The sequence below is a fragment of the Melospiza georgiana genome, chromosome 10 (genome assembly GCF_028018845.1).
Source record: "Melospiza georgiana isolate bMelGeo1 chromosome 10, bMelGeo1.pri, whole genome shotgun sequence".
Taxonomy (NCBI): Eukaryota; Metazoa; Chordata; class Aves; order Passeriformes; family Passerellidae; genus Melospiza; species Melospiza georgiana.
This window is the reverse complement of record NC_080439.1, coordinates 11,394,438-11,417,954: the sequence shown is the minus strand read 5'-3', so window position 1 is coordinate 11,417,954 and position 23,517 is coordinate 11,394,438. Positions and strand designations below refer to the sequence as shown.

Below are 23,517 nucleotides of genomic sequence, written 5' to 3'. Positions count from 1 at the left end.
CAGTAATTCTCTGCTGGCCTTCACAGTCAGGTGTGCTGCTCATCAGTACAGGCTCTGCCTGCTGGCAGGCACACAGCATCAGTACTGGAACATTTCTAAACATTTCTTTTGGCTTTCATTTAATTTCATTCCATGCCACTCCTACCCTCCTTGCTTCCATAAGCATTTCTTCTTCTATTTTCCTTCCTGTTTCTTCTTCTACTCTACTTTCTATTAAAATTCTAAGATTTTAGAGCCACATCCCCATAGCAGCTCTCGAATGTTTAGCAAGCACCAAGTGAAGTTTTAGAGCTTTCTGAGCACTCCTGGGCAGCTGGGGGAGCAGGAGCTTTGTTCAGAAACCTGTTGGAGAGGCAGATTTTCTGTTTTCACTCCATCTGCACTCTGTCATCCTCAGCACACGCATCCCTGGGGAGGGAGCTCACTGATTTCAGCTCTCTTCTGAGATGGCAGTTGGGTGGCAGGTGAGCCTGCCTGTCTCACTGGAATCCTGAGAGCTGCTTGATACCAAAAATGAGGTGTTTGTGCTGAGACATGAGCAATAAAACATCATCGTTATTTAAAACAGAGCTTTAGATTGAACAAAGTGGATGATCACTTTCTCACACCTGGAGCGTTTTCATTAGTTTGAAGGAAACCTTTGGCTCTAATAGAAAATTAAAATCATTATGCAGATTAAAAAAGGTAAAAATTTCCTTTTTTCACAAAGCAAAAGGAAAGAACTTCAAGTCATATGGTGGAATTTTGGCCATTTTTAGCATGATCTTACTCTTTGAAGTATAATATTTCAGAATGGCACAAGCAGCACATTTTCATTATGCATTTGGGTGTTGTATAAGATTTGTTAAAATTTAGTAACAGCACCGTTTGGAGTCAAAAATGCTTCCAGACTGCTTCAGAAATGCTTAAGTTGCACTAGTGCAGTGAACAAAAAATATTCTTGTAATACAACTCGACTGATTCAAGCTTTAATTTCTTCCACATCACAGGCTCATTACCTGTTAAATAAAGGATTTTCACGTGCTCATCCCATTGGAAAATTCTGTAAGATTGCTTGAGGAATACTGTAGCAAAAGAGGATGTTAGCACTATTTAAAGCTTGCAGAATGACACTGGGACCCAGATTTTTCCCTGAGTTGTTATCCAGTGATTATCCAGGGCTATAGGGGGATAGAATATAAGAAAATAAAGATAGTGTAGAAAGTAATCTTACCCCTAAGGAGTTGCAGCTGGGCCAGTTATCAAAGATTAGGAGCAGGCCTGACTTTAACAGGTCACAGCTGTGACCAATGAGAAAGAGAGTGCTGTAAAAGAGTGGGGTGGCGGGGTGAGAGGGGAACTGGAGTTGGTTGCTGCTTTGGGAAGAAGAAAGAGTCAGTGCTCTGAGGAGCTGCACACGAGAAACACCAAGGAGTTATGAAACTTTTGTGGTAAGGAGACAACAGTATGGGACCCCTGCAATAAGAAGACAACATAGGGTGCTTCTGTGAGCTGATGTTGGTAGGACCAGGTACCTTCCGCAAGACTGATAGCATCTGGAGTGATTGATTTCTTCTCAGTGCTTGTTGGTAGTATATTCTGTCCATTTTCTATTTTAATGATTTTATTATTCTAGGTATTCAGAGCAGAGTGGAATTTTTATGTGGTTGTTTCCATAGTATGTTTTGTTCATGTGAGGGACTTCTTGGTGTTTCTGCAATATTTCAGTCCTGCTGGATTGATGGGGGAAGTGGAGAGATTTAGCATCTGAGAGCAGTATAAATCCCAGCACTGTGGCAGGCCCGAACAGCAGGGATGGTGTCTGCCCTGCTCATGTGAGCACTGTTAGTGATGAGGTGCCTTGTATGGGGCACCTCAAGGTGAGCAGAGATGGGGGCTCTATCATGGAGTCTCTCAAAAACTCGGAGTACAGAATGTGCTGATGCCACCACGTCATGGTCACCCAGCAGCAGGGCTGAAAGGAACCCTCACTGTTGAGTAGTCCAGCTTCAGTCCTATACTGATTCCAGATGTGCATTCTTTGGAAGGGTGTTCTTAAACTTGTTTCTTGTATCCTCCCGTGGAGAAAATTCTGGGTAGGATGTCCTGATATCCAAACCACATTTCTGTAGGAACCAGGAAGAAATCTGATAAACAGCGACCAAGTTTTATATTGCATTTTGGAGTCAAGAGAACAAAATAAAATCTTTCTAACTGTACACATGGCAGAGCACTGCCACAAGATTCCCCAGGATTTCTGATCCATCAAGCAAGTCCTTAGGATGGGTCTGGCATGTTGCTCTGTAGGAAACCTTCTCTCTGGGAAGCTGCAGGCCAAGAGGTGCTGCAAGCATGGCGAAGATGACATTGCTGCTTTTCAGTTTCTCCTCCTGTCAGCTCGAGGTAGCAAAGCAAGCAGCTTCTGCAGACATCCTCTGAGCTCTCCTTTCCACTTCTCTTAGCATAACATATGTGGGAATATACCCCTTCTTCTCTGCTGTGAGCTTTGGGCTCAGTCATCCTGAAAGCTCTGCAGTGTGGGTGTTCCCATTTGTTAAATCCTCACGCAGCTCTTGAGCTCCCATTGCTGGCATGGGGAAAATCAGCATTTTACTCGCCATGTTTCCCCTTTGTGGGTGTTGGCTCAGGAGCTGGCACAGCCCGGGGGCCAGGGAGAGCCATGCTTGGTTGGTTCCTGAGACACATCTGCACCCAGATGAAATGTGTTCAGTGGCTGTGGCTCACTCGTAATATTTATGCTATCCTCTGTTTCACTCTCGGTGAATATGCTGTAATTTTGGCTAATTACACAATATGTCAGGAATAATTGCAGGGTGTTCCTCAAAATAAATAATACATTTTATATGCTCTGCTATCCATACTTATGAGCAGGCTTTAACCTTCAGTAGCCAAGGCATTGACTGTGCTGGAAAATGACAGCTTAGGAGCTGTAGCTACAACTTATTTTGCATTAAATTTCTAATTTTTTTGAATTCCTTTACCTGAAAAAGCTTATCCTGCGTAAATTCTGGAACAGCACTACATCTCTTATGTATGCCTTTTGTTCCTGCCTGGCTTTGGTTTTATCATCAGAGCTGGAGTCAATACAGGTGGAGAAAATTGCTCTTGAAAGGGAAATGTTTTGAAATTTTGTTTGCTGCTAAAACACACTGGATCAACAAAGCAACATAAAATGCATCCTGGGGGAGACAAAGACAAACGTGGCAGTGAACTGTATGAAGAATTAGGTTTTTTTAGTTCTCTGGTCAAAGAAAAGAAGTTTCTGGGGAGAAGAGGATTCAGACTCAATGCAGTATTTCATTGTACTTAAAATGAAACTTTGGATTTAATCTCTGGCTGTGTTAACATTTTTTTCATTACATTTCCAAAGAAAATACGATGTCCAAAGAAAAAAATGAAAAATTGCACTCTTTTCAGACCTCTCTTTTTTTCTGTTAGTGAGATGGAGTTTGTATGTAGCTTTATCTACTCTTATTCTGAACTTTTCAGCAAAATATTCAGCTAGACAGTTTTACTCAGAAGTAGTCAGCAATTCTGTGCCAAAATACCTCGTGGCAGGTGGGCCATCAGTTCTCATCCACTTTTTGTCCCACTGTTCCACCTGCAGTGATCTTTTGGTTCCTCTTTGGCCCTACACTGCTGTGATGGCTGTTTTGTCCTTGGTGTTTGTACAGAGTGGGTAGCTCATGTGTCATGTACATTAGCTTGGTGTTTGCCTTCTGGGAAAACTCATCCACAACTTCATACCTCATTATCCTTGAGCCGTTGACCTGAGGTGGCTGTCACATGGGATCCAGATCTTGGAGAGTGGGTGAGCTGCAGGGTGACTTCTTTACTTTCTAACATCCATAGGCTGTCCTAAGACCATCCGCAGAGATGTAGCAGTGATTCCATGTGGCACCCCTAGTTTTCAATGCTTTATATGACTAATTTCTCTGCCCCTTACCTCAGACTTGTAGTAACAACCCTGTAAAGCTGATTCCTGGATATGAGAGGGTCTGCATAAATGCCATGGATGTGCAATCACATCATTTCCACCTACTCTACAAGTAAGAAATAAGACTTCCCTGGAGGGGCTCATCTTGGTTAGAGCAAAGCAGGCATCGTGGAGGGGTGCAGGCAGGCAGCTGTGCTCCATGCTGGAGAGATAATTACTATTCCTCCTGGCAGGCTCCAGGAAAGGAAATCACTTCTGTGGATGCTCTTTTTGCCTACAAGGTGCCATTCTGCTCTAGTGACTCAGTGATGGTGACAGGAGGCAATTGCACTGATGGTGCTGTCATCAGCTTGAGCCCATCATCCCCCTGAGTTAGGGAAATGTCATTTTTGGAAGCATGTCCTTCAAACAGAGAGGCCAGCACAGCCCGTTATTACATGTAATGCATCCTGGAAACACCACTTGTTTCTCTGTAGTTATTAGCCCTGGGTGGAGATTTGCACTTGAGATGAGTAAATACACGAGTGAACCATGCAGCCCTGTTGTCCCAGAGCCATCTTCTCCAGATGAATGCTTTGTAATTTGAGGGTGACGTTGTCCCTGTAATAATGTTAAACTGAAGCTGGGCATGGCCTTTGTTCTGCATCATTGGGAAAGGAGGTGGGATTGACTGTTTGATGCCCCCATAACCATGGACCTTGTGAGCAGATCTTGATGTCGGTAAGTCTGTTTCCATCTCTCCACCCTACTCACAGGCTCAGTGATGTGCCACTGTGTTAAGCCAAACGGCTGCATCTGAACTAAAGGGGTTCATGACAGCTTTGCATGGTGGAGCTGAATGCCTGGCTTTGCTACAGAGCACCCTCATGTTTGGGCAGCTGTTGTTACCCACTGTGACTGGACCTGTGTGCAGATAACCTGAAGAGACATCCAGATAAACACAAATGCTCCCCTGTGTCGCTCACTTCCCTTGGCTCTGCAGTTCTTTTGCTCTCTCCCTCCCTGTTACTCAGCATGCTGCAGGCAGCATTACCCAGGCCATCCTGGCCACCTGCTTGTAGGCTTCCTCAAGGAATACACGTCCTTCAGCTCCAAACAATTTTGCTGAGTTTAGTGACAGAAACTGGAAAACGCTGTGACACTGGGAAATAAATGTCTTGCCTCTGCCTGTGCACTTCTGTGCACTGAGTGATTCCTGAGGGAGCTGAAAACGCTCAGCACTTTGCAGCAGGATTTCCCACCTCTGCACCTGCCTGATACAGTTGGAGTGTCCTCCAGGATCCCGCGTGTGGCTCACGATGCTCCGACCTGCTCCGTGCGTGACTCGCTGCAGGTGCGGCCACAGCCAGCCATGTGCAGCATCTGCTGAGCACTTACAGCCACAGTCACTGCGTGGCAGAGCTGGTCGGGGTGTTTGGCCAGAGGAAACACTCTGGGTCTTCAAGGGCAGTAGCTCCTTTCACAGCTGCAAGTGGTGTTATTCCTGAGCTTCCCAGTTTGCGTGGATTCCGTGAATCATTGTAGTGAGTTGAGCTATTAAACTTCTGTCAATAGTGATGCATTTAATTTGAGATAGTCAAATTACTTCATCTTAACTCCCTGGAGAATTTGGCAGCTCCTGGCTGGGAAAACAACCCCAACATTTATCTCCCTCAGCTTTTCATCCCTGAATTCTGTGCCTGTCACCATAGTAATCTGCATGGAGCTTGCTGATTCTCGTGCCGATTTATTACAAGCCTTTATTAATGCTGTACTTCTGAAGGAGGGATTTTGGTGCCCTTCTCTGTCTACAAAATTTGTGTTTGCAAAATTTGGCTTATCGAGTATTCTGGAACCCATCCTTTTTAGGGAAGGGAAACTGCGGTTTCTGCAGTGGCACTTAAAATGCGGAGTTAATCTAAGTAAATTAGGAGCAGTTTATGCTCTGACTTGCATGCTGGGCTTGGTGTGCTAAGGATTTGAGTGCTGGTTAGGTGAGTCATAAATCAGCCTCCCATTATGACAGCTGCAGCCTGAATGGGGGAAAATAAGAATAATGGAATGTGTAAATTCCAGGCTAAAATGTTTAATTGCAATAAACAAATGTTTGAAGAACATTTAGGTGAAATATACTCCTGAGATGTATTACATTTCCCGTGTTTGCAGTCACATCCTCAGCAAAACTGTTGCACAGGCACAGAAGGGAGTCAGCAGCATGCCGAGGTGGTTCAGAGGAGAGCTGGAGATGCTTTCTCCCTCACCAGAGCGGTGTCCTTAGCAGGTGCCAGAGGGACTGTTCTGGGAGCCTGCTGCTGGCATCTCTCACAGCCTTGCTGTGCTCAGACCAGACACAGGCACTGAGCTGCAGTGAAAGAGAGCAAACAAATGGGCAAGTCTCCTGTGGAAATTCTGCAGTAGGTGCCTTCCTTGTACCTTATTGCAGGTTGCTGGATAGAAGATCGCTGCTTCCCATCCAAGCTTGCAGAGTCATCTGTTGTTTGACAGCTCGTTGTGCAGAGAGCAGTAACCCCATGAGCTTCAGAGTTTATGCCATAACCCACACTGAGTACCACTGGCACCCAGCACAGTAACTTCTGAAGTAGATTTAGAAGCAGTTCTGCACCAGTAACCTCAAGTGGAGGCTTGCCTGCCAACCAAGAGCATTGCTGTGCATTGCAAGAATCCTTGGAGCCAGTGGCTCAAATCCCTCAAAGGTCACTAAGCCCTTCATTTTTTGAAGAGTTCATTGAAAAGTGGCTCCTCTGAGTTCTGTGCCATTGACTTGGAGAATTCAGACTGAGGTGACTTCTGTGAGTGTGGTTGAGTTCTTTGGTAATTCCCAGCCCAAGGCAAAGTGGGGACTGTCTTGCTGCAGCCTCAGGTCATTGTGTTGCTGTAAGAAGGGGCATTCTGAGAGTTGAAAGAAAGGAGACCATATCAGACTGACTTGCATAGTGGAGTTGCATCTGGAAGTCAGTTTTGTGCCCTGTTCTTTGCTGCTTCAGAGCAGGGTTTGGAGCAATTGAGCTACCCTACAGTGATGATAAGAGAGTAGGGGTTCTCCCCCGGCATTTAGTGCTGCTGCTTTCTGATGGAAATAATCAGGAGTTGGTGCCTTCAGTGGGGCTGTGCTAAATGCTGCATTGATGCATAACCTCATAGCTTCTCTCTGCTTTAGGTGAGTTATTTTACTTCTATGTTCTCCATTTTCCATTTAAGGGGTGAGTTCCTTATTTACCTTAAACAGGAGAGCTAAATGAAAAGGTCTTTAAAGAGTAATATTTCTGTCAGTACTCTTGCTCTTTTCCCCATAGCACACAGCAGCTGTCTTCAGCAATGCCTGCAGCTTGAGGGTGAGGGACATGACTCTGCAGAGTGGCTGATTTAGCCATGATCCTCTGGCCCTCGGTGAGCATGCCCCTGGAGATAAACAAAGTGCATGTGAGCACCCTGCAACTATCATGTCCTTGGCAAGCCCCGGGAGGATGAAGATCACTGTGTAGCTGCATAATAAGGCTGGAAGCACAGCAGCTCATGGTGAACTGAGATGACTTTAAGGCTCAGCAGCAGGACAGCAGAAGTGAATAATGGCAGCATCACATTACCATTGAAGTAGAGACAGGAAGATTAGCAGTCAGATTGTGATTTAGTTGGCCTCAGCTGTGCCAGAGGGCTCAGAAAGTTAACAGCAGGGCAGGCAGAAGTGGTGAGTTTGGCCTGTGGAAAGGGTGACCAAGCAAGATGCCCTTCAGGGGATGTTCAGTGAGTTGTCAGTGGGTGACTGCTCTAAGAAGGGGCGTTAGGTGACAACTGTCTTCACTGAAGGTAAAGTGCCCAGTCTGACAGATGCTGCACACTAGGAGAGTTACAGCTTAGCTCTTGCTCCTTGTTTTTGTTCTGTTCTGCACTCTCATCTCCCCATTGTGGTGCTTCCTGAGCATGATCTTCCCTTGCATCCTCCAGAATTTCCACACTGGAAGGAACTGACCTTACTGCATCTGCATGAAGAGAGTCCACCGAGTTTTCTCCAGTACTCCCCAGCCCTCAACAGCTGTATATGAACAGCTAGAGCAAAATCTTTAAAGTAAACATCCTGAAATACAGTAGTATTGCTTATAAAGTGGGGATAAAAATATGCTTTTGCATATTGCATGGGAAACCTGGTAGCATGTGTCTTGCACTGGGAGTGGAAGCTGCATGGAAATCTCTTCTGTTCAGTCAGTAGTTTGGGATTAAGGCAGCAAGAACATCTTTCCTTAATCCATTCTGAAGTGCTTGACTTTGTGTTTAGGGAGACACTAAGTTGGTGCTGAAGTCTTGTCCATGTTAGTTCAGTTCCATTTCTAAGGGAAAGCTGTTTCTGTAGCAGAAGGGAAGTACACATGGAGGAGCCTGAGGGGGAGGAATAGGTTTATCCCAAGTGTGTTATGCAGTATTGCACCTTTAAAAGCAAGAGGATTTGAGTTCCATTTGCTTTACAAGGCTGAGGCTAGACAGTAGGTTTGTTTTGTGATAAATTCTAAGAATTATAGAAAAAAAAAATGCTCATAGCAGAATTTTTGCTTATCTGTGCTGCATTTTTTTTCCTTTATTTTACTCTTTGATTCTTTCTCTTATTGAATATAGCCTGGAGCAGTACCATTGTGGGAAATACAGACAAAAGTATAAAGGTTGTGGGGTTTTATTGTATTTTTCTCCCCTAGTACTCCAATAAGCACTGTCAATAATATCTGCTGGGAAGGGTGGTTCTCTTTATTGCAAACCTGGAAAGTTGTCAGTCTATTTCATTGTCTTTCTGTTCTGACTTACCAGGATGTCTCAGCATCCTTAATTGACAAGGAGACTTACTGGTTTTGAGGTTTTTTTCTATAAACTGAGGTTTTCAGAACAAAAGCTGCAGCATAAGGGTTAGCAATGGTGGAAGACTGATAGAATTGCTCTGTAGATGGAAAGAAGTGATGCTAAAATATATTATATGCCAAAAGTAGGTCTCTTAAAAGTCCCATGCAGCATTTTACCTCTGGGCTAGCAGCAAAATTCCCTGTGATGATACAATTTTCTCTTTCAGTAATAGTTCCACACTGAGAGGGGAAGATGAGTAAATCCTTGTTCCTTGTTAAAAGTTGTCTTCACCTAAAATTTTGTCTGTAGGCCTCCAGCCACACTGCTTACTGTATGAATGGCAAATCCCAGCACCTCACTTTATGCCCAGACATAAGACAAGAGGTTCCCTGGTGGGAAGCAGCTACTCCAGCAGCTGTTGTCACCTGTGCACCTGTTTGTGTTTGAGCTGCTTCCTTTGCAGGCACTGGAGAGAGACTGGTGGTTTTGGGACCCTTTGGACCTGGCCTGGCCAGCCTGGGGGGGTTTGGGGATGCAAAGAGAGATCAGTTCAGGTGGAGAGAGGGCTGTACTGTGTGAGACAAATCACCCATTGCTCAACCCTCCTTGTGTTAGAGGAGAGAACTGCCTGTGCACCTCCCTGGCTGCTTCTGGGTTTAGTTCAGGTTGCTAAAGATACCTGAAAGTGCAGCTTCTCTGCTGTAGAAAGAGACCCAAGGAAATGAAGAAACCAGGGAAGGAGAGACCTGTGTCTCCAAAAGGCTCTCTGATACTTCGTGTCTGGAAGAGGCATTTTTTTGCTACAGGGTATCCTAAATGAGTATGGGCAGGGACGTTCCTGCAGAAGAGGATCTGTGCAGTGAGGAGAGACAGGAGCTCTGCTGCTTTCAGTCTCTGTTAGGAACAAGAGAAATGTGGTTTTGTGTATGGCTGAGAACTCTCTGCTTCACTCCCTTTGAGTTTTACTTTTGAGTTTGGGTGTGAGCCTCAAAGTTCAGCAAAGCCAGGTCATGTAACACAAGATTTCTCCTCCACCTTGTCCCTAAGTAGGCAGTGACTCGGGAATGGCTGGCATTATGAAGACAGTTGTTAAAGCCGACCAGATGTCTGTCAGGTCAGCAAGAGAAAGGAACCTGAAAGGGTTTACCCTGTATTTGCTATGCTGTTACAGCCTTCTGGTGCAAGTGTTTGCATCTATAGAAAGGATGCAAGGAAGCATCAGGGGATCTTGGGTGCTATTCTGATAAACTCTGAAAATGTCATAAGTTATTAATAACAAGCAGATTTGGTTGGTTTTTTACATGGTAGGCTATTTAGTATAAGTGAAAGAGATTTTCCTGTTCCAAAATTATTTGCATGGTTGAAATATAGCTTGCATCCCTAAGAAGGAGGAAAAGGTGCTATTCTAATTCTATCCTGTAGCTAAGTCATCTTCCAAGGAAAAGAGATAAGGTCAGGGTTGTTCTCTCCCTGCACCTCTTCAGAGAGCTTTAAGACAAGACCTCCCCACTTCTCCAGCACACAGAAAACCTCAGACTGCAGGAGTATCTTCTAAATCTCTCCTCCTGGGAGCTCTTCCATTTCATACAAAGTACTTCGACATTAAAATTTAACCAGTGAGTAAAATTAAGGCTAAGATTCATTCAGGGACTCAAATGTAGGTGTCTCATATCAAAGAGTGCCTATTAGTGCCTTTACTATTGTGGTGTTAGATAAAAGGGAGGAAGGGGACAGACTTGAGGAGGATGATGCAGGCATCTGTGCCTGAGAATGCAGCTTTTCATTTCCTCTAGCTTTGATGTGCTTTTCTAACAGAAAGCAAGTTAAATCAAGCTTCTACATTCTCCAAAATAGGTAATTCATTTAGGTAAGAACGAGCTAAGTGTTTTGCTAGGTATCATTTTGACATATGTTGGCTTGACCAGCACTAGCTCTTAGTAGATGACCAGTACAATTATTTACTGTCCCAGCACTGAGAGTTGCTGGGAGGAAGCCTGACTGCAGCCTACAGTGCTCACTGCGCTGAAATCACTTCTTTTTTAAGGCAGCACAGAAACCATCTGATCTGATTTATTCAGTGGCTTTTGGAGCTGTGAGAAAGTACCTGACTCTCCCCTGGCTAGGGTAGGGGTTGCTGAAACTGAAATCCTTTGCACCTGCAGCCTGTCTTTGTGTGAGCTGCCTGCTGCTGTCAGTGCAGAGAGCAGGGTGAGGGTTCCCCAAAGGGGAGTCGTGCAGGGATGCAGCGGGAGCGGGGCTCAGGATGGGAACATCAACACACAACGTGACCACGGTTATGTAACAACCATGGCTTATTAAACAGCCTCACCAGAGGCATGAAAGGCAGGAGCCTGACGAGATTTTGGTATGCTACGCTGGATTCTTTCCTGTCCATTGAGCCAGCAATAATTGGGGCTTATTTATTTACTTTTGGAGGGTGGTCACATAAAACCACAAAGTCCTGTGACACAAGGAGGATCTCCTCTACGCAGCGAGTGTGTCTGCTCACACACAGTCAGCTCACTTGTGTTCCAGCAGCAATGCCTGTGACAAATTTTTAAACTTGCATGATTACAATTGAATTTGGTTTTGACCACACAGTTTGTGTTTGATTGGTAGAGTGATGAGGAGACAGGTGGTAAAGCTGCACACCTCTGCCATGTGAAGTTCAAGCTGGTTTTGCTTTTGTTCATGTTTTCCTTTTACCCTTCAGCAGGAAGGTATAAAATGTGGTAGAGGCAATAGGGAAGAGCCAGCCAGGGCATGGCTGGCTCATGATACACAGGAGACAAAGATTGTAATCCACCAGAGTGTGTGGCACATGTTTTAGGAGGGAGACAACATGCAGGATTTTGAAACAGAGGTGGTTTGAAGTGCCCATAAATGCTTCAGAGGTCAGTTTTGGAAATGTTTTGTGTCTGTCCCTTTCTGAATTTTTCTCCCCAAATCCCAAAGAGTTGCACTCACATGCAGCCCTGATTCAGCACTCAGTTGCTCTGGGCTTGCACCACTGTAATACCAGTGATTTTAGCAGCTTTTCATTGGCATAAAACTGGCACTGCATGATAATGACTCAAGCATACAAAAAGCAAGGTGTTTGGCTTCAGAAGCAGAATAGAAACAATGGGCACATTCTTTGCAACAGTGTGAGCAAATACTCTTCTGAACAAGTGGCATATTCTAAATACATCAACTGTCTAAATACTTCTATTTGGTAGGTAACTTTCAGAGAATTGATGTTCCATAATCTGTTTCTACTGCACCAAGTATGCATTTCATTTTACCTGTTCATCTGATCTCAATTGTATTTGCCTGTCTGTGTATTATATGTGAATATTTTACAGCCATGCTTGAAAGGAATCACTGAAAGCAGTCTTAACTGCCAAGCACTTCTACATTTACTCAGGGCTTATTGGGGAGCAAGCAAATTGGGTCTTGTGCTACTCAGTATATGTGGTAATAATTATTATTTTTATTTTGCAGAACCCCAGCTGAAAGGAATTGTGACAAGGTTATTCAGCCAGCAGGAATACTTCCTGCAGATGCACCCAGATGGTACAATTGATGGGACCAAGGACGAAAACAGTGACTACAGTAAGAAAAATTAGCCTGTTTTGCAACCCAATTACAATCAAATGCATCACCTAGTGGGTCTCACTTGTGCAACTTCATTTTTGAAAAGATCAAATTAGGAGGAAGACAGCTGTTTTCTGCATATTTTTTTCTCTCTATCTGTCCCCTTTAAATCTTGCCAGTATCATTTCATATGTTTCCTCTCCGATCTTCTTCCCTCCTGCCCCGATTCTGCAACTGCCATCTGGGTGGGGTGGAGAATAAAACCCATGATTTGAATTGCTGCCAGAAGAGAAAGGAGATTATATTTATACACATGCCACGTGGGTAAAGGATACGGGGAATTCTCTCTCCAAGGAGAAGAGGAGAAAATCGTTTTCACTATTTTAGCCTCAAAAATTCAGCAAGCATCAGGAATTTCTAGGCTGGAGAAAAGCAGCTGTTCACTGAAGTCTCGTGCTTTGAGGCTGGTGTAAGGGCTGAGGGTATCAAATGACCTTGTCAAAGGAGGTCATCTTCCAAAACCCTGTTCAAAAGGATTGAGTTTGTGCTGAACAACAAAGGGTGGCAGAGCCACACAGTTTAAATGCCATGGCCATGTGCAGGAGCCATTCTGGTTTAAATGCATGCAAAGCAGGAGTCAGTTTTCCTTTTGAAGAGGAAGTTTTGTCAATGCCAAAGCTCTTCAAAAGGTTTAAAAGGGTGTAGAATATTTTCTGCAGCATCTCTGCATTTCATAGGCATCAGAGTGCTGTCCCTGAGTGGGCAGTTAAGCTCAGATCCTTGCTGCCAGAAATTGCATCAACAGGGTAGGATTCAAGTCATGCTTTTTATTATCTGTGTTGGTTTGGAGCTCCCTGTGCCACTGCTAAAGGGGTATTTAACCTGACCAGCTTGGAATTTGGCTTCCCAGTCATTATTAGAGGTGAACAAATGTTAATCTGTGTGGTAGGGGTGATGGAAGCAAACTTCATGTACTTTGTGAAAGGAGGAGCCTGCTTGATTTGCAGACAGGTTTTGGTCTAATTCAAAGAAGCTCCTGGCTGGATTGACGGTGGCAGAATAGAACAGAATAGGAAGGCAAGGCCTGGGCTGCAGGTGAGGGGTATCTGTAGGAGTGCAGTATTGACGCTGTCCTGTGAAGGTGCACTTGGACAGGGGTGCAGGGTGGCTGCAGCCCCACATCCCTGGTGTGTACCCCATCCCCAGGAAGCTGCAGGATGCTGTAGCAGGAGCATGCTGTGTTCTGGGGCTACCCTGCTGCAGGCAGCTCAGGGCTGGGGGTCCATACAGGAGAGAGGAGCTGTGGGAAGGTTGTGACTGAAATTGCAGGTGGCTGGCAAAGCCCCTGTGGAATGACCCAAGAGGCTGCATCCACCAGAAACATGGCGTGCATCAAATGCAAATGTCAGGTTTTGGTCCTTTTTCATACACTCATATTGAACAAATTAAATACTGCAGATTGCAGTAAGACCATTTCTGATTTATGTGTGGAGCAGGAGAATCTGTGGCCTTAGACACACACACACATGTCTATGCTCAGGGACTCCTTCAAAAGAGTCTGGCCTTGAGATAATCTCAGACCAACTCATGGGGTGATTTCAGTGGGCTGTATTAGCTTTTTCTTAAAGGAAGAAGACTTGGAGTGTTCTTAAACTGCAGAAAATCCCACTGGAGGCCTATTTGTCAAAAATATGGGAAGATATGCTAGAGATGACAGAGATTCATTGCCCTCATCTATCATGGAGGACTGAACAACAAAGTAATGGGCTTAAATGGGAGCAGGGATGAATTAAGGTAAACAGCAGAGAAATGTAAGAGCAGTTCTGCAATATTTCAGAGTGACAGGGGAGATGAGGGAAGCTGCTGCACTCTCAGTGGTTGCAGGGGAACCTCCTGAGTTCCCGTGGCTGAGGTTGGGCCCCCATTGCCCAAAGAGCTGTGATCTATTTATCCCCCCAGAAATGTCAGAGAGGAGTTTGGCCAGGTGCTGAGTACTCGAGAGCTGCTTCCACCCAGTGTTCTTAACTGGAAATAGATGGGCTGAGTACAGTTCTAGAGTGTAAATTTATCTGGTGAGATGGCAGCCCTGCCTCAGCAGCTTGGTGGGACAGGAGGCATCTCACTGAAGTGTGCCAAGCCACTGGCTCCAAGTCAGGAACTGTGCTGGAAAGTTTAGGCAAGTTTTTGAGAGAAGATGGAAGCCAAAGAATTCCCCATCTTCTGATCTCAGGGGATCTCAAAAGAGGAAAAGAATCCAACCTGATAATATTTGGCTTCTGAAAATGAAATTAGGACTGTGCTTTATTCAATTTTACATAGCTTTTTGCCACATGGTCTCATCAATAAATCCTCAGTGTGAATGAACATCTTAGAATATATAAAGCTTCCAGTTACAGCTTCAAAATGAAATCACATTTTGCACTTTGGAAGTGCCAAAATAAAGCTGATTTCCTTTTTTCTTTTCTCTTCCTCCAAAAAAATCTCAAATTTTGACCAGAAGAATGTCAAAAGTTACTTGTCTAAGTGAACAGCTTACAGATTTGCTTCACTGCAGTTTTCTGTTTTGAAGTGCTTCTGCAGAAGATTCCTGACCAGCCAGTCAGAAGTTTGTGCAAGAGCAGAACTCATCCAAGACTAGATAAACAATATTTTCCCATCCCTGAAGAGCAGTTGGTTAACTTGCATCCATGGCAGGGAAGAGCACTCTACAGGGCCACAGGAGGATCCTTCCCACCCTAGATGACCATCTATTCTCCACACAGAAGTCATCTTAGCACAGTTAAACAGCTGGTGAACACAGTGTTCCATACATTGCTTTGTGTTCTGTATCCCCACACTGATTATTCAAATTAGCATTGTGAAGGGATGCATAATTTTCATGGAATACATTAGGTTGGTTTACTCTGACAAAATAAATGTTTAAAATGAGACACGCCATTTCCCTCAGATACATCTGATGGAATTAAAAGTTCTAATAAAAACCCTGTTATTTATGCTAGAGGAACTGCTAATATTTAAGCAATTTTAAAATTAATTATCTGTTGCCCATTTAATGTATGTTCTTGAAGCTGATGGCATTTATTTTCCACCTCCTCTCACTTAAAGAAAAAAAAAAACCCAGAAGCCAAATTCTAATGGCATTTGAATGGGCAGCCAGCCAGCTTCCCAGGAGCCAGCACTTGGGACATCTGTTCCTTCTGCCATGCTGTTAGAGATGTGCCATCTCAGTGTAAGCAAGGGGGCACATTCCCTGGCTACTGCCATTGGCTTATGTGAGGAGTTCTCTTCCCACTGGAGTGCATTTTCATGGTGTGTGGCCCCTGTTTGTGCTCCTCCTGTGATGTTTGAGCCCCATTTTGGGGCAGTACCTTTTCCTTCCAGCTCCAGTGATCTCAAGTGGCCTTCCAGGGCTCACTGCTGCTGTCAGTGCTTGCATTGTTACTGATCTCCCTGGGCTGAGCAGGAAAATGCCCCTTCATAGAGCAAGTGGACTTCCCTGTCTGCCCACACAATCCTGCTGAAGATCTGAAATGTTTTGGCAAATGGATAGTAGAGAAAGGACAGGTGAACTGGACTGACCAGGTGGGAACAGCCCAGCATATCTAGGATATTTTTTGGGGCTTTCCATCCAGAAATACCAAAAGGTTAAAGAGGCTTTTATTCCAGCATCCCACTTGGGTTATCTTCAGCTGTACAGAGCCTTGTTGAGTTCTTTCAAACAGTTCTAGCAATGAGCTATTCCATAACCTCTCAGATTCCAGTGCTGCACTGTCTTCCTTGTAGAGGATTTTCTTCATATCCAGTCCTCATTTCTATTTGAGGCTTTTGTCTAGTGCCTCTTGTCCTTTCATAGTGTTCCTCTGAGAAGAATCCTTGCCTTCTTTGAGTTAAGAAAATGCAGTTTGCTCTGTTTCTTCTTTCATTATGTGTTGCACCAGAGCCTCTTGATCATCTCAGTATCCTTCCTCACTCCCTTCAGGACCTTAATCCTCACCACCTCATGCACTGAGGCTGCTCTGGCCCATTGCATCCTCCATCAGTTCTTTGTTATTCACTGCAGAACAAATGTTTTGCTCAAGAACAAATCACCTGTTATAAATTACTTTAGCTCCTCTGACTTGCTGCTGTTTAAAGCTGAGCATAGGGAGCACACCTTGTGTATGGCAGGTCTTACCTCACTCTTCCACTTCTGTAGACAACTTAGACCCATAGGGGAATAATGCATTCAGAATTTAGCTTATAAATTACCTTAACATAATAGTGACAATATACTCATGCATTTAGGACTGGAGTGTGCTAGAAGTACTAGGGTCAGATGTAAATACCACTGGTTGAAGATGGTAAGATATAATGAAAAAAAAAAGGGGAACGAATATTCAACATTTTCAAGTTTTTTCCCTTTAGCCCATGAAGTAAAAGAGCATGTTCCTTTCATGAAGCTACAGATGGCATAGAATATGTGCCATTTGCAGAAGAGAAACAGTTTTAAAAGCATTTTTTAAATTTTCTGTTTCTCACATCAACACACCGTGTGCAGTTCTATTCTACCACAGCTAGTCCTTTTTCCCATTTTCAAATCTGCTGTTTCAAAAAAATTTTTTTTTGAGACAAAAAATGAGGCATCTTGCTTTTGAGGTTGATTGAGGGGTTTCCCTCCATTTTTGCATTCTTACTTTTAAGCTTATATGCTTTTAAATCTGTTCAAAATATGAAATATTATTTGGAAGCATGATAGTAAAAGGCATCAACTTCTGCAAAGTGTTTCTAGATTTGAGTGCAGACATTGCTCTGGGAATTTACCCAAACTACTGGGGTTTTTTTAATAGAGGAAGATAATTGCTTCCTGAAACTTCTTTTGGCTGCCAGTTACCTCTGTCAGTGTTGTGTCCTTATGCTTGCCTGCCCACTTGCTCCCCTGCCTTAGAGGAGGAGATGCTCTGCCACGGGTGCAGCAGGGTCCCAGGGGTTTTGGGAACTGGCCATGGTCCTCCTGCTGTAGCACAGCACAATAGGATTGTTCCTTTGCTCCCTTTGCATGAAGAGGTTTGGAAACACGTGGGTGCTTCCAAGTGGAACTTCTCAACCACTAATTCTGGGTGTTATCACCTTGCTGCCTAATGAATGCTTTGAATGGTCTGTCACAAGTTTCCTATGCAAGACAAATTGGCTGTAGGAAATGAATGATGATGCCCATTTTGTTTCATTATTAGCAGTAATATGCTCCATTTTTCAGTAGGAGGAAGAAATAGGGAAGGGGAATTGCTTATAGACTTGTTAATTGCACAAGGTTTTAGACCTTCATGGTAGGGAGGAAGGGATAGGCAACACTTTTAATGCTGAGTAGTTACTTTGGGATGTGTTTGCCTTGTCTAGGGACAGTACCAAAGTAGCACTGTCCTTGACTCCAGTTATTCACACACCAATACCCAGCCTGGACTGCATTTTCCATATTCATCTATTGACATTCTCCCCAAAAACACACATACAGACACTGGATTTGGTAAGACTTCAGCACATGCTTTGATGTTTTATGGAATATGGTGCATAAAAGCACAACAAGAGACTGAATTGAGGGATTTTTCACTAGACTTGAGGTGTCTCCATTTTAGGCAGGTCATTGAAGGGAGTCATCCAGTCTTCCTTGGGAATTAAGTGAAGAAAAAATTATATTCATGTGTACTGGAATTTATTGATCCTCTTTTGGAGACAACCAGCACAGCCAAGACACCTGGTAGATGTCCTGAGCAAAGGGGCATTTCATATTCTTGTTTCAGGACTGTTGTGTAGGAAGAGACCTTGAGTGAAGTATTTCCACTATGTTTGTGCTTATATTTCTGCCTGACCCTGTGCCCATCTTTCCCTATCTTCAGCTTCCTGGGATGAGTTCTAATTAGCTCTTTGTAAGCTGAAGCACAAGGGATCCTGCAACATCTAAATACTCTTGTCCTATAAAGCTCAGTAGAAACAAAGCCATGCTAATGCTTCAGTGCTCAGTCTATCAGTGCTGATAATAGTCTCCTCTTTGAGCCCATGCTGTTAGAAATGCAGCAAAAGCCTGACAGCACATTAATGTATATACTCATGGGGAGAGTCTTTCAATGAGATACAGGGTCTGCTGGGTGGGAATTGAGCAATAAAGTAATTAACTGAGAGGAAGTGGTTGCAATGCTTTAATCAATAAGACTGCAGTAAAACTGAATAATGGAAGATCTTGTCCTCTTCTGTCCTCTCCAGTGCTGGTCCTGAATGGGGAGCAGTGCTGATATCCCAGAGCGAAGCACTATCTCTTCTTTGGTTTCTTCATTCCTTTGACAGCCCAGGAACACATGGGCAAACACACAGTCAAGTTAATTTGCATTCTTCTGGCCATAGTTGCTGTCTGTGTACCCTTTTAGCATATGGCAAATGCAGGAAAGTGTGACTAGGCTTAAATGTGTTTCAGGAGGAGCTAAACTGAGTTGTGGTGTTGCATTTGCCACAGGCAAAGTCTGTCTATGTGCAGTTGCCCTGGCTCAGCTGGCCCTCAGAAAGCCATCACCATGCTCTTGCTTGGGAGCACGGATGAGCCCTTGGCATTGCAAAGGCAGTGATCAGACAGACTGATGGGCATGTTAAGGCATTTGGGAGGCAGCCAAACTCAGTACTTTTAAAAATTTCCTTTCACCATCAGCTCCATGGCTGCAGTCCTTCCCTGTAGCTGGAAGCAGGATGCTTGATCCTAGTGCAGTCACTTTTGTGAAGAGGCAGGAGTGGGGTGGGCTGGCCCTGGGGCAAAATCAGCAGTGGCCATGTAGAGTGACATGTCCATAACATTTGTTTTTCTTTTCCTTCCACAGCCCTTTTCAATCTAATTCCTGTGGGTCTTCGCGTGGTGGCAATCCAAGGGGTGAAGGCAGGTCTGTACGTTGCCATGAACGCTGAGGGATATCTCTACAGCTCAGTGAGTACTTTGCACTGTTGGGCTCCTGGAGTTTTGTAGGTGGGAGGAAGCAGACTGCGCCGGGACTTCAGCTTTTGCTGAAAACAGTCACGTATCAGCAAACCTTTAAAAGCAGCAGCGGGGGGAGCTGCTGCAAGGCCATGCAATATTCACTTAATAGTGTCTCCATGGAGATTCATGGCAGTATTTCCTGACCTGTGAAGATACATTTTCAGTTCCTTTAAGTATGTACTTAATGTAGGTCACGTTGTTGAGGCGTTTGTATAGAGTTGGCTGGTCATATTCTGATTTCTCATTTGTGAAATGGCATGGACTCACTGGGATTGCTTCTGAATTGCACCCAGATAACTGATCATAGGTGGTACCCCAATGGGTCATACTCTGCTTTGACTACAGTGTAAACCCACAGCAATACCCTGACTCTCTTAAAAGGGTTCTGGACTGTTCTGTTGGCAGAAATTCCCTGTATTTGTGTGGTCTTTTTAATGCACATAAAAGATAAGTGCGGCAATTTTTGCCGACTAATTCCCTTATAACTTTCTTAGATGGCATGAAAGGGCATGAGGTTATTCACAAGATTCTCATTTAAAGTAAGTAATTGATTTTCACAGTGAATAATTGATTCGGTGATTTATTAAATATGGCAACCCTTTGCCAGAATTTTTATGCTTCAAATAACTTTGTTCTAGTTCTACATAGTAAAAAGGGATAGTTAATAATACACTTCTCATTTCTGTAGTTATGATAGCTTTACAGTGCATAGCCAGATTCTAATCTCATCTGCCTTTGTGTAAATTTACAGTGCAGTGATTCTGCTCTTGTCTGGGCACTTTTGCTTCAGAAGTGTTGAGCATGACAATGGGACCACTGAAAGGACAGAAGTTTGGGTTGCTCTATGCAATTTTTCCTAACTTTTATCTTCCATCTTTGGTCAGTTTTATACTGGTCACATGATTGAGATTTCCCCTTTTCCCTTGGGCTGTGACAAGGCTCTGTCTCCCCAGCAGCTCAGGGTAGGAAGCAGAGGAGGTGTTAGTATGCCTGGCGAGGTAGGTCTCAAAACTGGCTGCTTGTCAAGAAGAGACAGAGAGATCAGTCTGGATCTCTGTGCACGCCAGACGCTTCCTGTTCTTTCATAGCCCAGTAAACATAATTGACTGCTTCTAAATAAATTAAATTGGTTTACTAACAATGAAAACTTCCTCTCTCTGTAAAGCTATCAGAGTCCTAAAGGTAATGCCGAGCACAATGTGGTACTGCATTATTGCGTGTGTGTCCCTCTGGGCACATTGTCAGGGGCTCAGGACTGATGCTTTGCCCTGTTTTTGCTGTGCAGAACACAGTTCTGGCCCAGTGCTGAGACTCTTTGTACCATCAATATCCTGTAAATGAGGATTGCAGGAAATCAGAGTGTGCCACAGAGCCACAGCACCACAGCCAGCCAACAGGGTCCTCTTGGCCCAATGAGTGGTCACTGTTTCCTGAATAAGTAGTGCAGGGGAGGGAAAGGTGTGAGTCCTGGGAAAAGGAAATAGAGAGTTGAAAAAATGATGTTTGACAGCTGAGAGACTAGAGAAGATGCAGAGAAAAATCTTCTCTCTCTAGTAATAGTCAGACATGATATAAAGGGTGGGAGGGACACACCAAGAGGTGGTAGACAGCAGGAGGACCATGCTGTCCAGGAAACACATCTGTTAGTAATTTCAAGTATCCTAAAAGGCACCAGATCACACATGTATTCAAATGAGGGAGATTTAATGGGCCTGCTTATTTCCAACAAGTGTGCCTGTCTTGAGCAGGAAGGTTAATCAGGGAAGGCTGATGGGGAAGGATGCACTGTGATGGCCGGTGGTTAATGAAGTGAACCTCATTACATGCCACAGCTTGATGGCATTGAGCTCTGTCTGAGCTAATAAGACTGAAACTGTTCATTTTATCAATGTGATCCAAGGTTTCTGTTTGCAGTAAATGTGTGATGCTCTACTCCAGGGTGATGGACCTTTTTGGATAATTTCCTTGTGATGACTGGTGGCTCTGTCTTTGTCTTACAGCAGTAAATCAATTAATTCACTGTGCTAGGGAGAAAACCCCAAAGCAAGAAAATAGAAAATTTGGGGATAAAGTGTGTTAGGAGCAGGGAGTATGGGTCAAGCTCATTGTAAAGGACAGGGGATGAGATCAGGATGCCATGAAAGAAGATACATCTCAGAAGAGCTCAACCTGTTTAGGCAGTCTCTTTTGGATGCTGCAGGTTTCCTTGTGGGCTGAGGGTCCCCAGGCCATGCTGCCTGGACCTCATTGCTGACCACACCAAGGGGACACTTTGTCCCTGGTCTTCGCTTAGCAGACCCTAAACTACAGCTTTGTTCTCTGTGTGTGTGTACCTGGTTTTTTTCACTAGCCTTTTTTGGGGGATTTCTGAAAAAAAATGGGTCAACATTCCCCACAGATACTGTTCACTCACATGAGCCAATTGAGAAATGATTGCTTGGCTGCCTTCCATGCTGTGTGGAAGCTCTGTAAGGACTTCTTAGATCACCCTCAAGTCCAGGACTAGTTTCAAATAAAGTTGTCCAGGGTAATGGTTTTTTTCTGTTTGTTTGTTTTTGGTTTGAGTTGGGGTCCTTTCCCTCCTCTTGAATCCAGGTTGATGCTGCAACTGAACACATAATCACTGTGGGTTTGTTTTGGTTTTGTTTTGTGGGGTTTTTAGTGATGTTTAATCTCTGTGTGACAGCTGAGGTCTTGGCTGGCATCCTCTGCCCCGGATCCAGCCAGAGGCTGTTATCAGCCTGGTCTTAAGGATGGCTTCTGCCAGCTCCTTCTGAGTTTAGGCCAATGGGCTCTTTAATGAATGGGCTTAGAATAACCAGCTCCTGGCAAAAGTCTTTCTTGTGTTGATTAGCACAAAAGTAGGGCTGAGCAGAGTCCTCTAAAGCCAAATGTGGTGAGACAGCATTTCCTAGAAACTTGCAAGACCTTCTGATGGCTTGGCCACATCGCTACCTTCAGCAATGAGTTTCCTCATCCCTGCCTCATCTGTTCAGGCAGGGATAGTGTCAGGCTGGGTTGAAGCCAACCATATATTCCTAGCCAGCTTTAGAGGCCTAAATTTATTGGATGCTAAACCTTCTTTGTTTGGGAAGCAGCTGTTTGTGACTTGTGCATTGCTTACTCACGCTAGATACCTGATTTAGTTTCCCCCAGATGAGGTTGTTGCTATCTCTGAGGTCGACATGGGAATTAGGTGATAAGCAGACAAGAAAATCATGCTTTAGTTGGAGGTATCCTGATTTGCAGAAAGTAGGATGCAAGCCAGTGTCTGCATAGCAAGCTTGGGGAGTCATTGGTGTGTTCAGTTTGGATTTCCTGGAATGTACAGCAGCTGTGAATTCCCTGAGGATGCACAAAGGTTTCAATCAGCATCTGTTCTGGGGAGGGGCTTGACTCTCCTGAAGAACCACTGTTAGCATTTGAAGCCAAAGTAAAATTGCACAGAATGAATGAAGGGCAGTGGGTATAATTTACAGTGCCTCAGCACTTGGGAAGAATCTGAGACCAGGGGCTGAATGTTGTACAGGATTCAGAAACATGGCATAAAGAGGTCTGTCCTGCTCCTGTGAGTTTACAGAATAATCCTAACAGGATAAGACTCAGAACATGCTCCCCTGTCTGTCTAGAGTTAATAGTTTCACCACAAAATTAATTTCCACTCCTGTGTAACTTTGTGAAGTTTCCCCCCTTGGTTCCCAGCTTTCCCTCTGTTATTCCCTATACAGGGGCATGGGAGAGGGAGTGCTTGTGAAGTATTTTGCCTGGGAGGCAAACCTAGTTTTCCTGGAGCAGATCTTCACCATGGGGCTGTAGAGTGTCCACAAGTCCACCCAATCACTCAAGTACACTGGAAGTACATCTCTCAATAAGATGATATCTATAATTCAGTGGCATTGCAGCTGGGATTGGTTTTGCCCCAAGTGCAGAACACTTCTCTTCTAAAATGTATTGCTCTCACATATTCCTTTTTGTTTAACTTGGAGTTTTAATTATTTTGGAAATGGCAAATTGTGATACATAATTTATTGGGAAGACGTAGAAAACCCTAGCAGAGATAGAGAATACAGAGGAAAAAAAATGGGTCACTTACAGGAGCTCACTGTGGTTTTTCAGTATAAACCTATGAGTTTGAAATGCTGAAATTAGAGCCTGAATCACTTCAAAGATTCCTGCTAATAAGGGAATGATT

General features: G+C 44.1%; 1 protein-coding gene across 3 annotated transcripts in view; it reads left to right on the top strand.

Annotated features, from left to right (window-relative positions):
• FGF12 (fibroblast growth factor 12) overlaps nucleotides 1–23,517 on the top strand; it is a 218,500-nt gene that overhangs the window by 129,366 nt on the left and 65,617 nt on the right. For all 3 annotated transcript variants that reach the window (XM_058031425.1, XM_058031424.1, XM_058031423.1), the window contains 2 exons: nucleotides 12,242–12,352; nucleotides 19,171–19,274. In XM_058031425.1, the coding sequence (XP_057887408.1) occupies nucleotides 12,242–12,352; nucleotides 19,171–19,274 (215 nt within the window). The remainder of the gene's footprint in view (nucleotides 1–12,241; nucleotides 12,353–19,170; nucleotides 19,275–23,517) is intronic.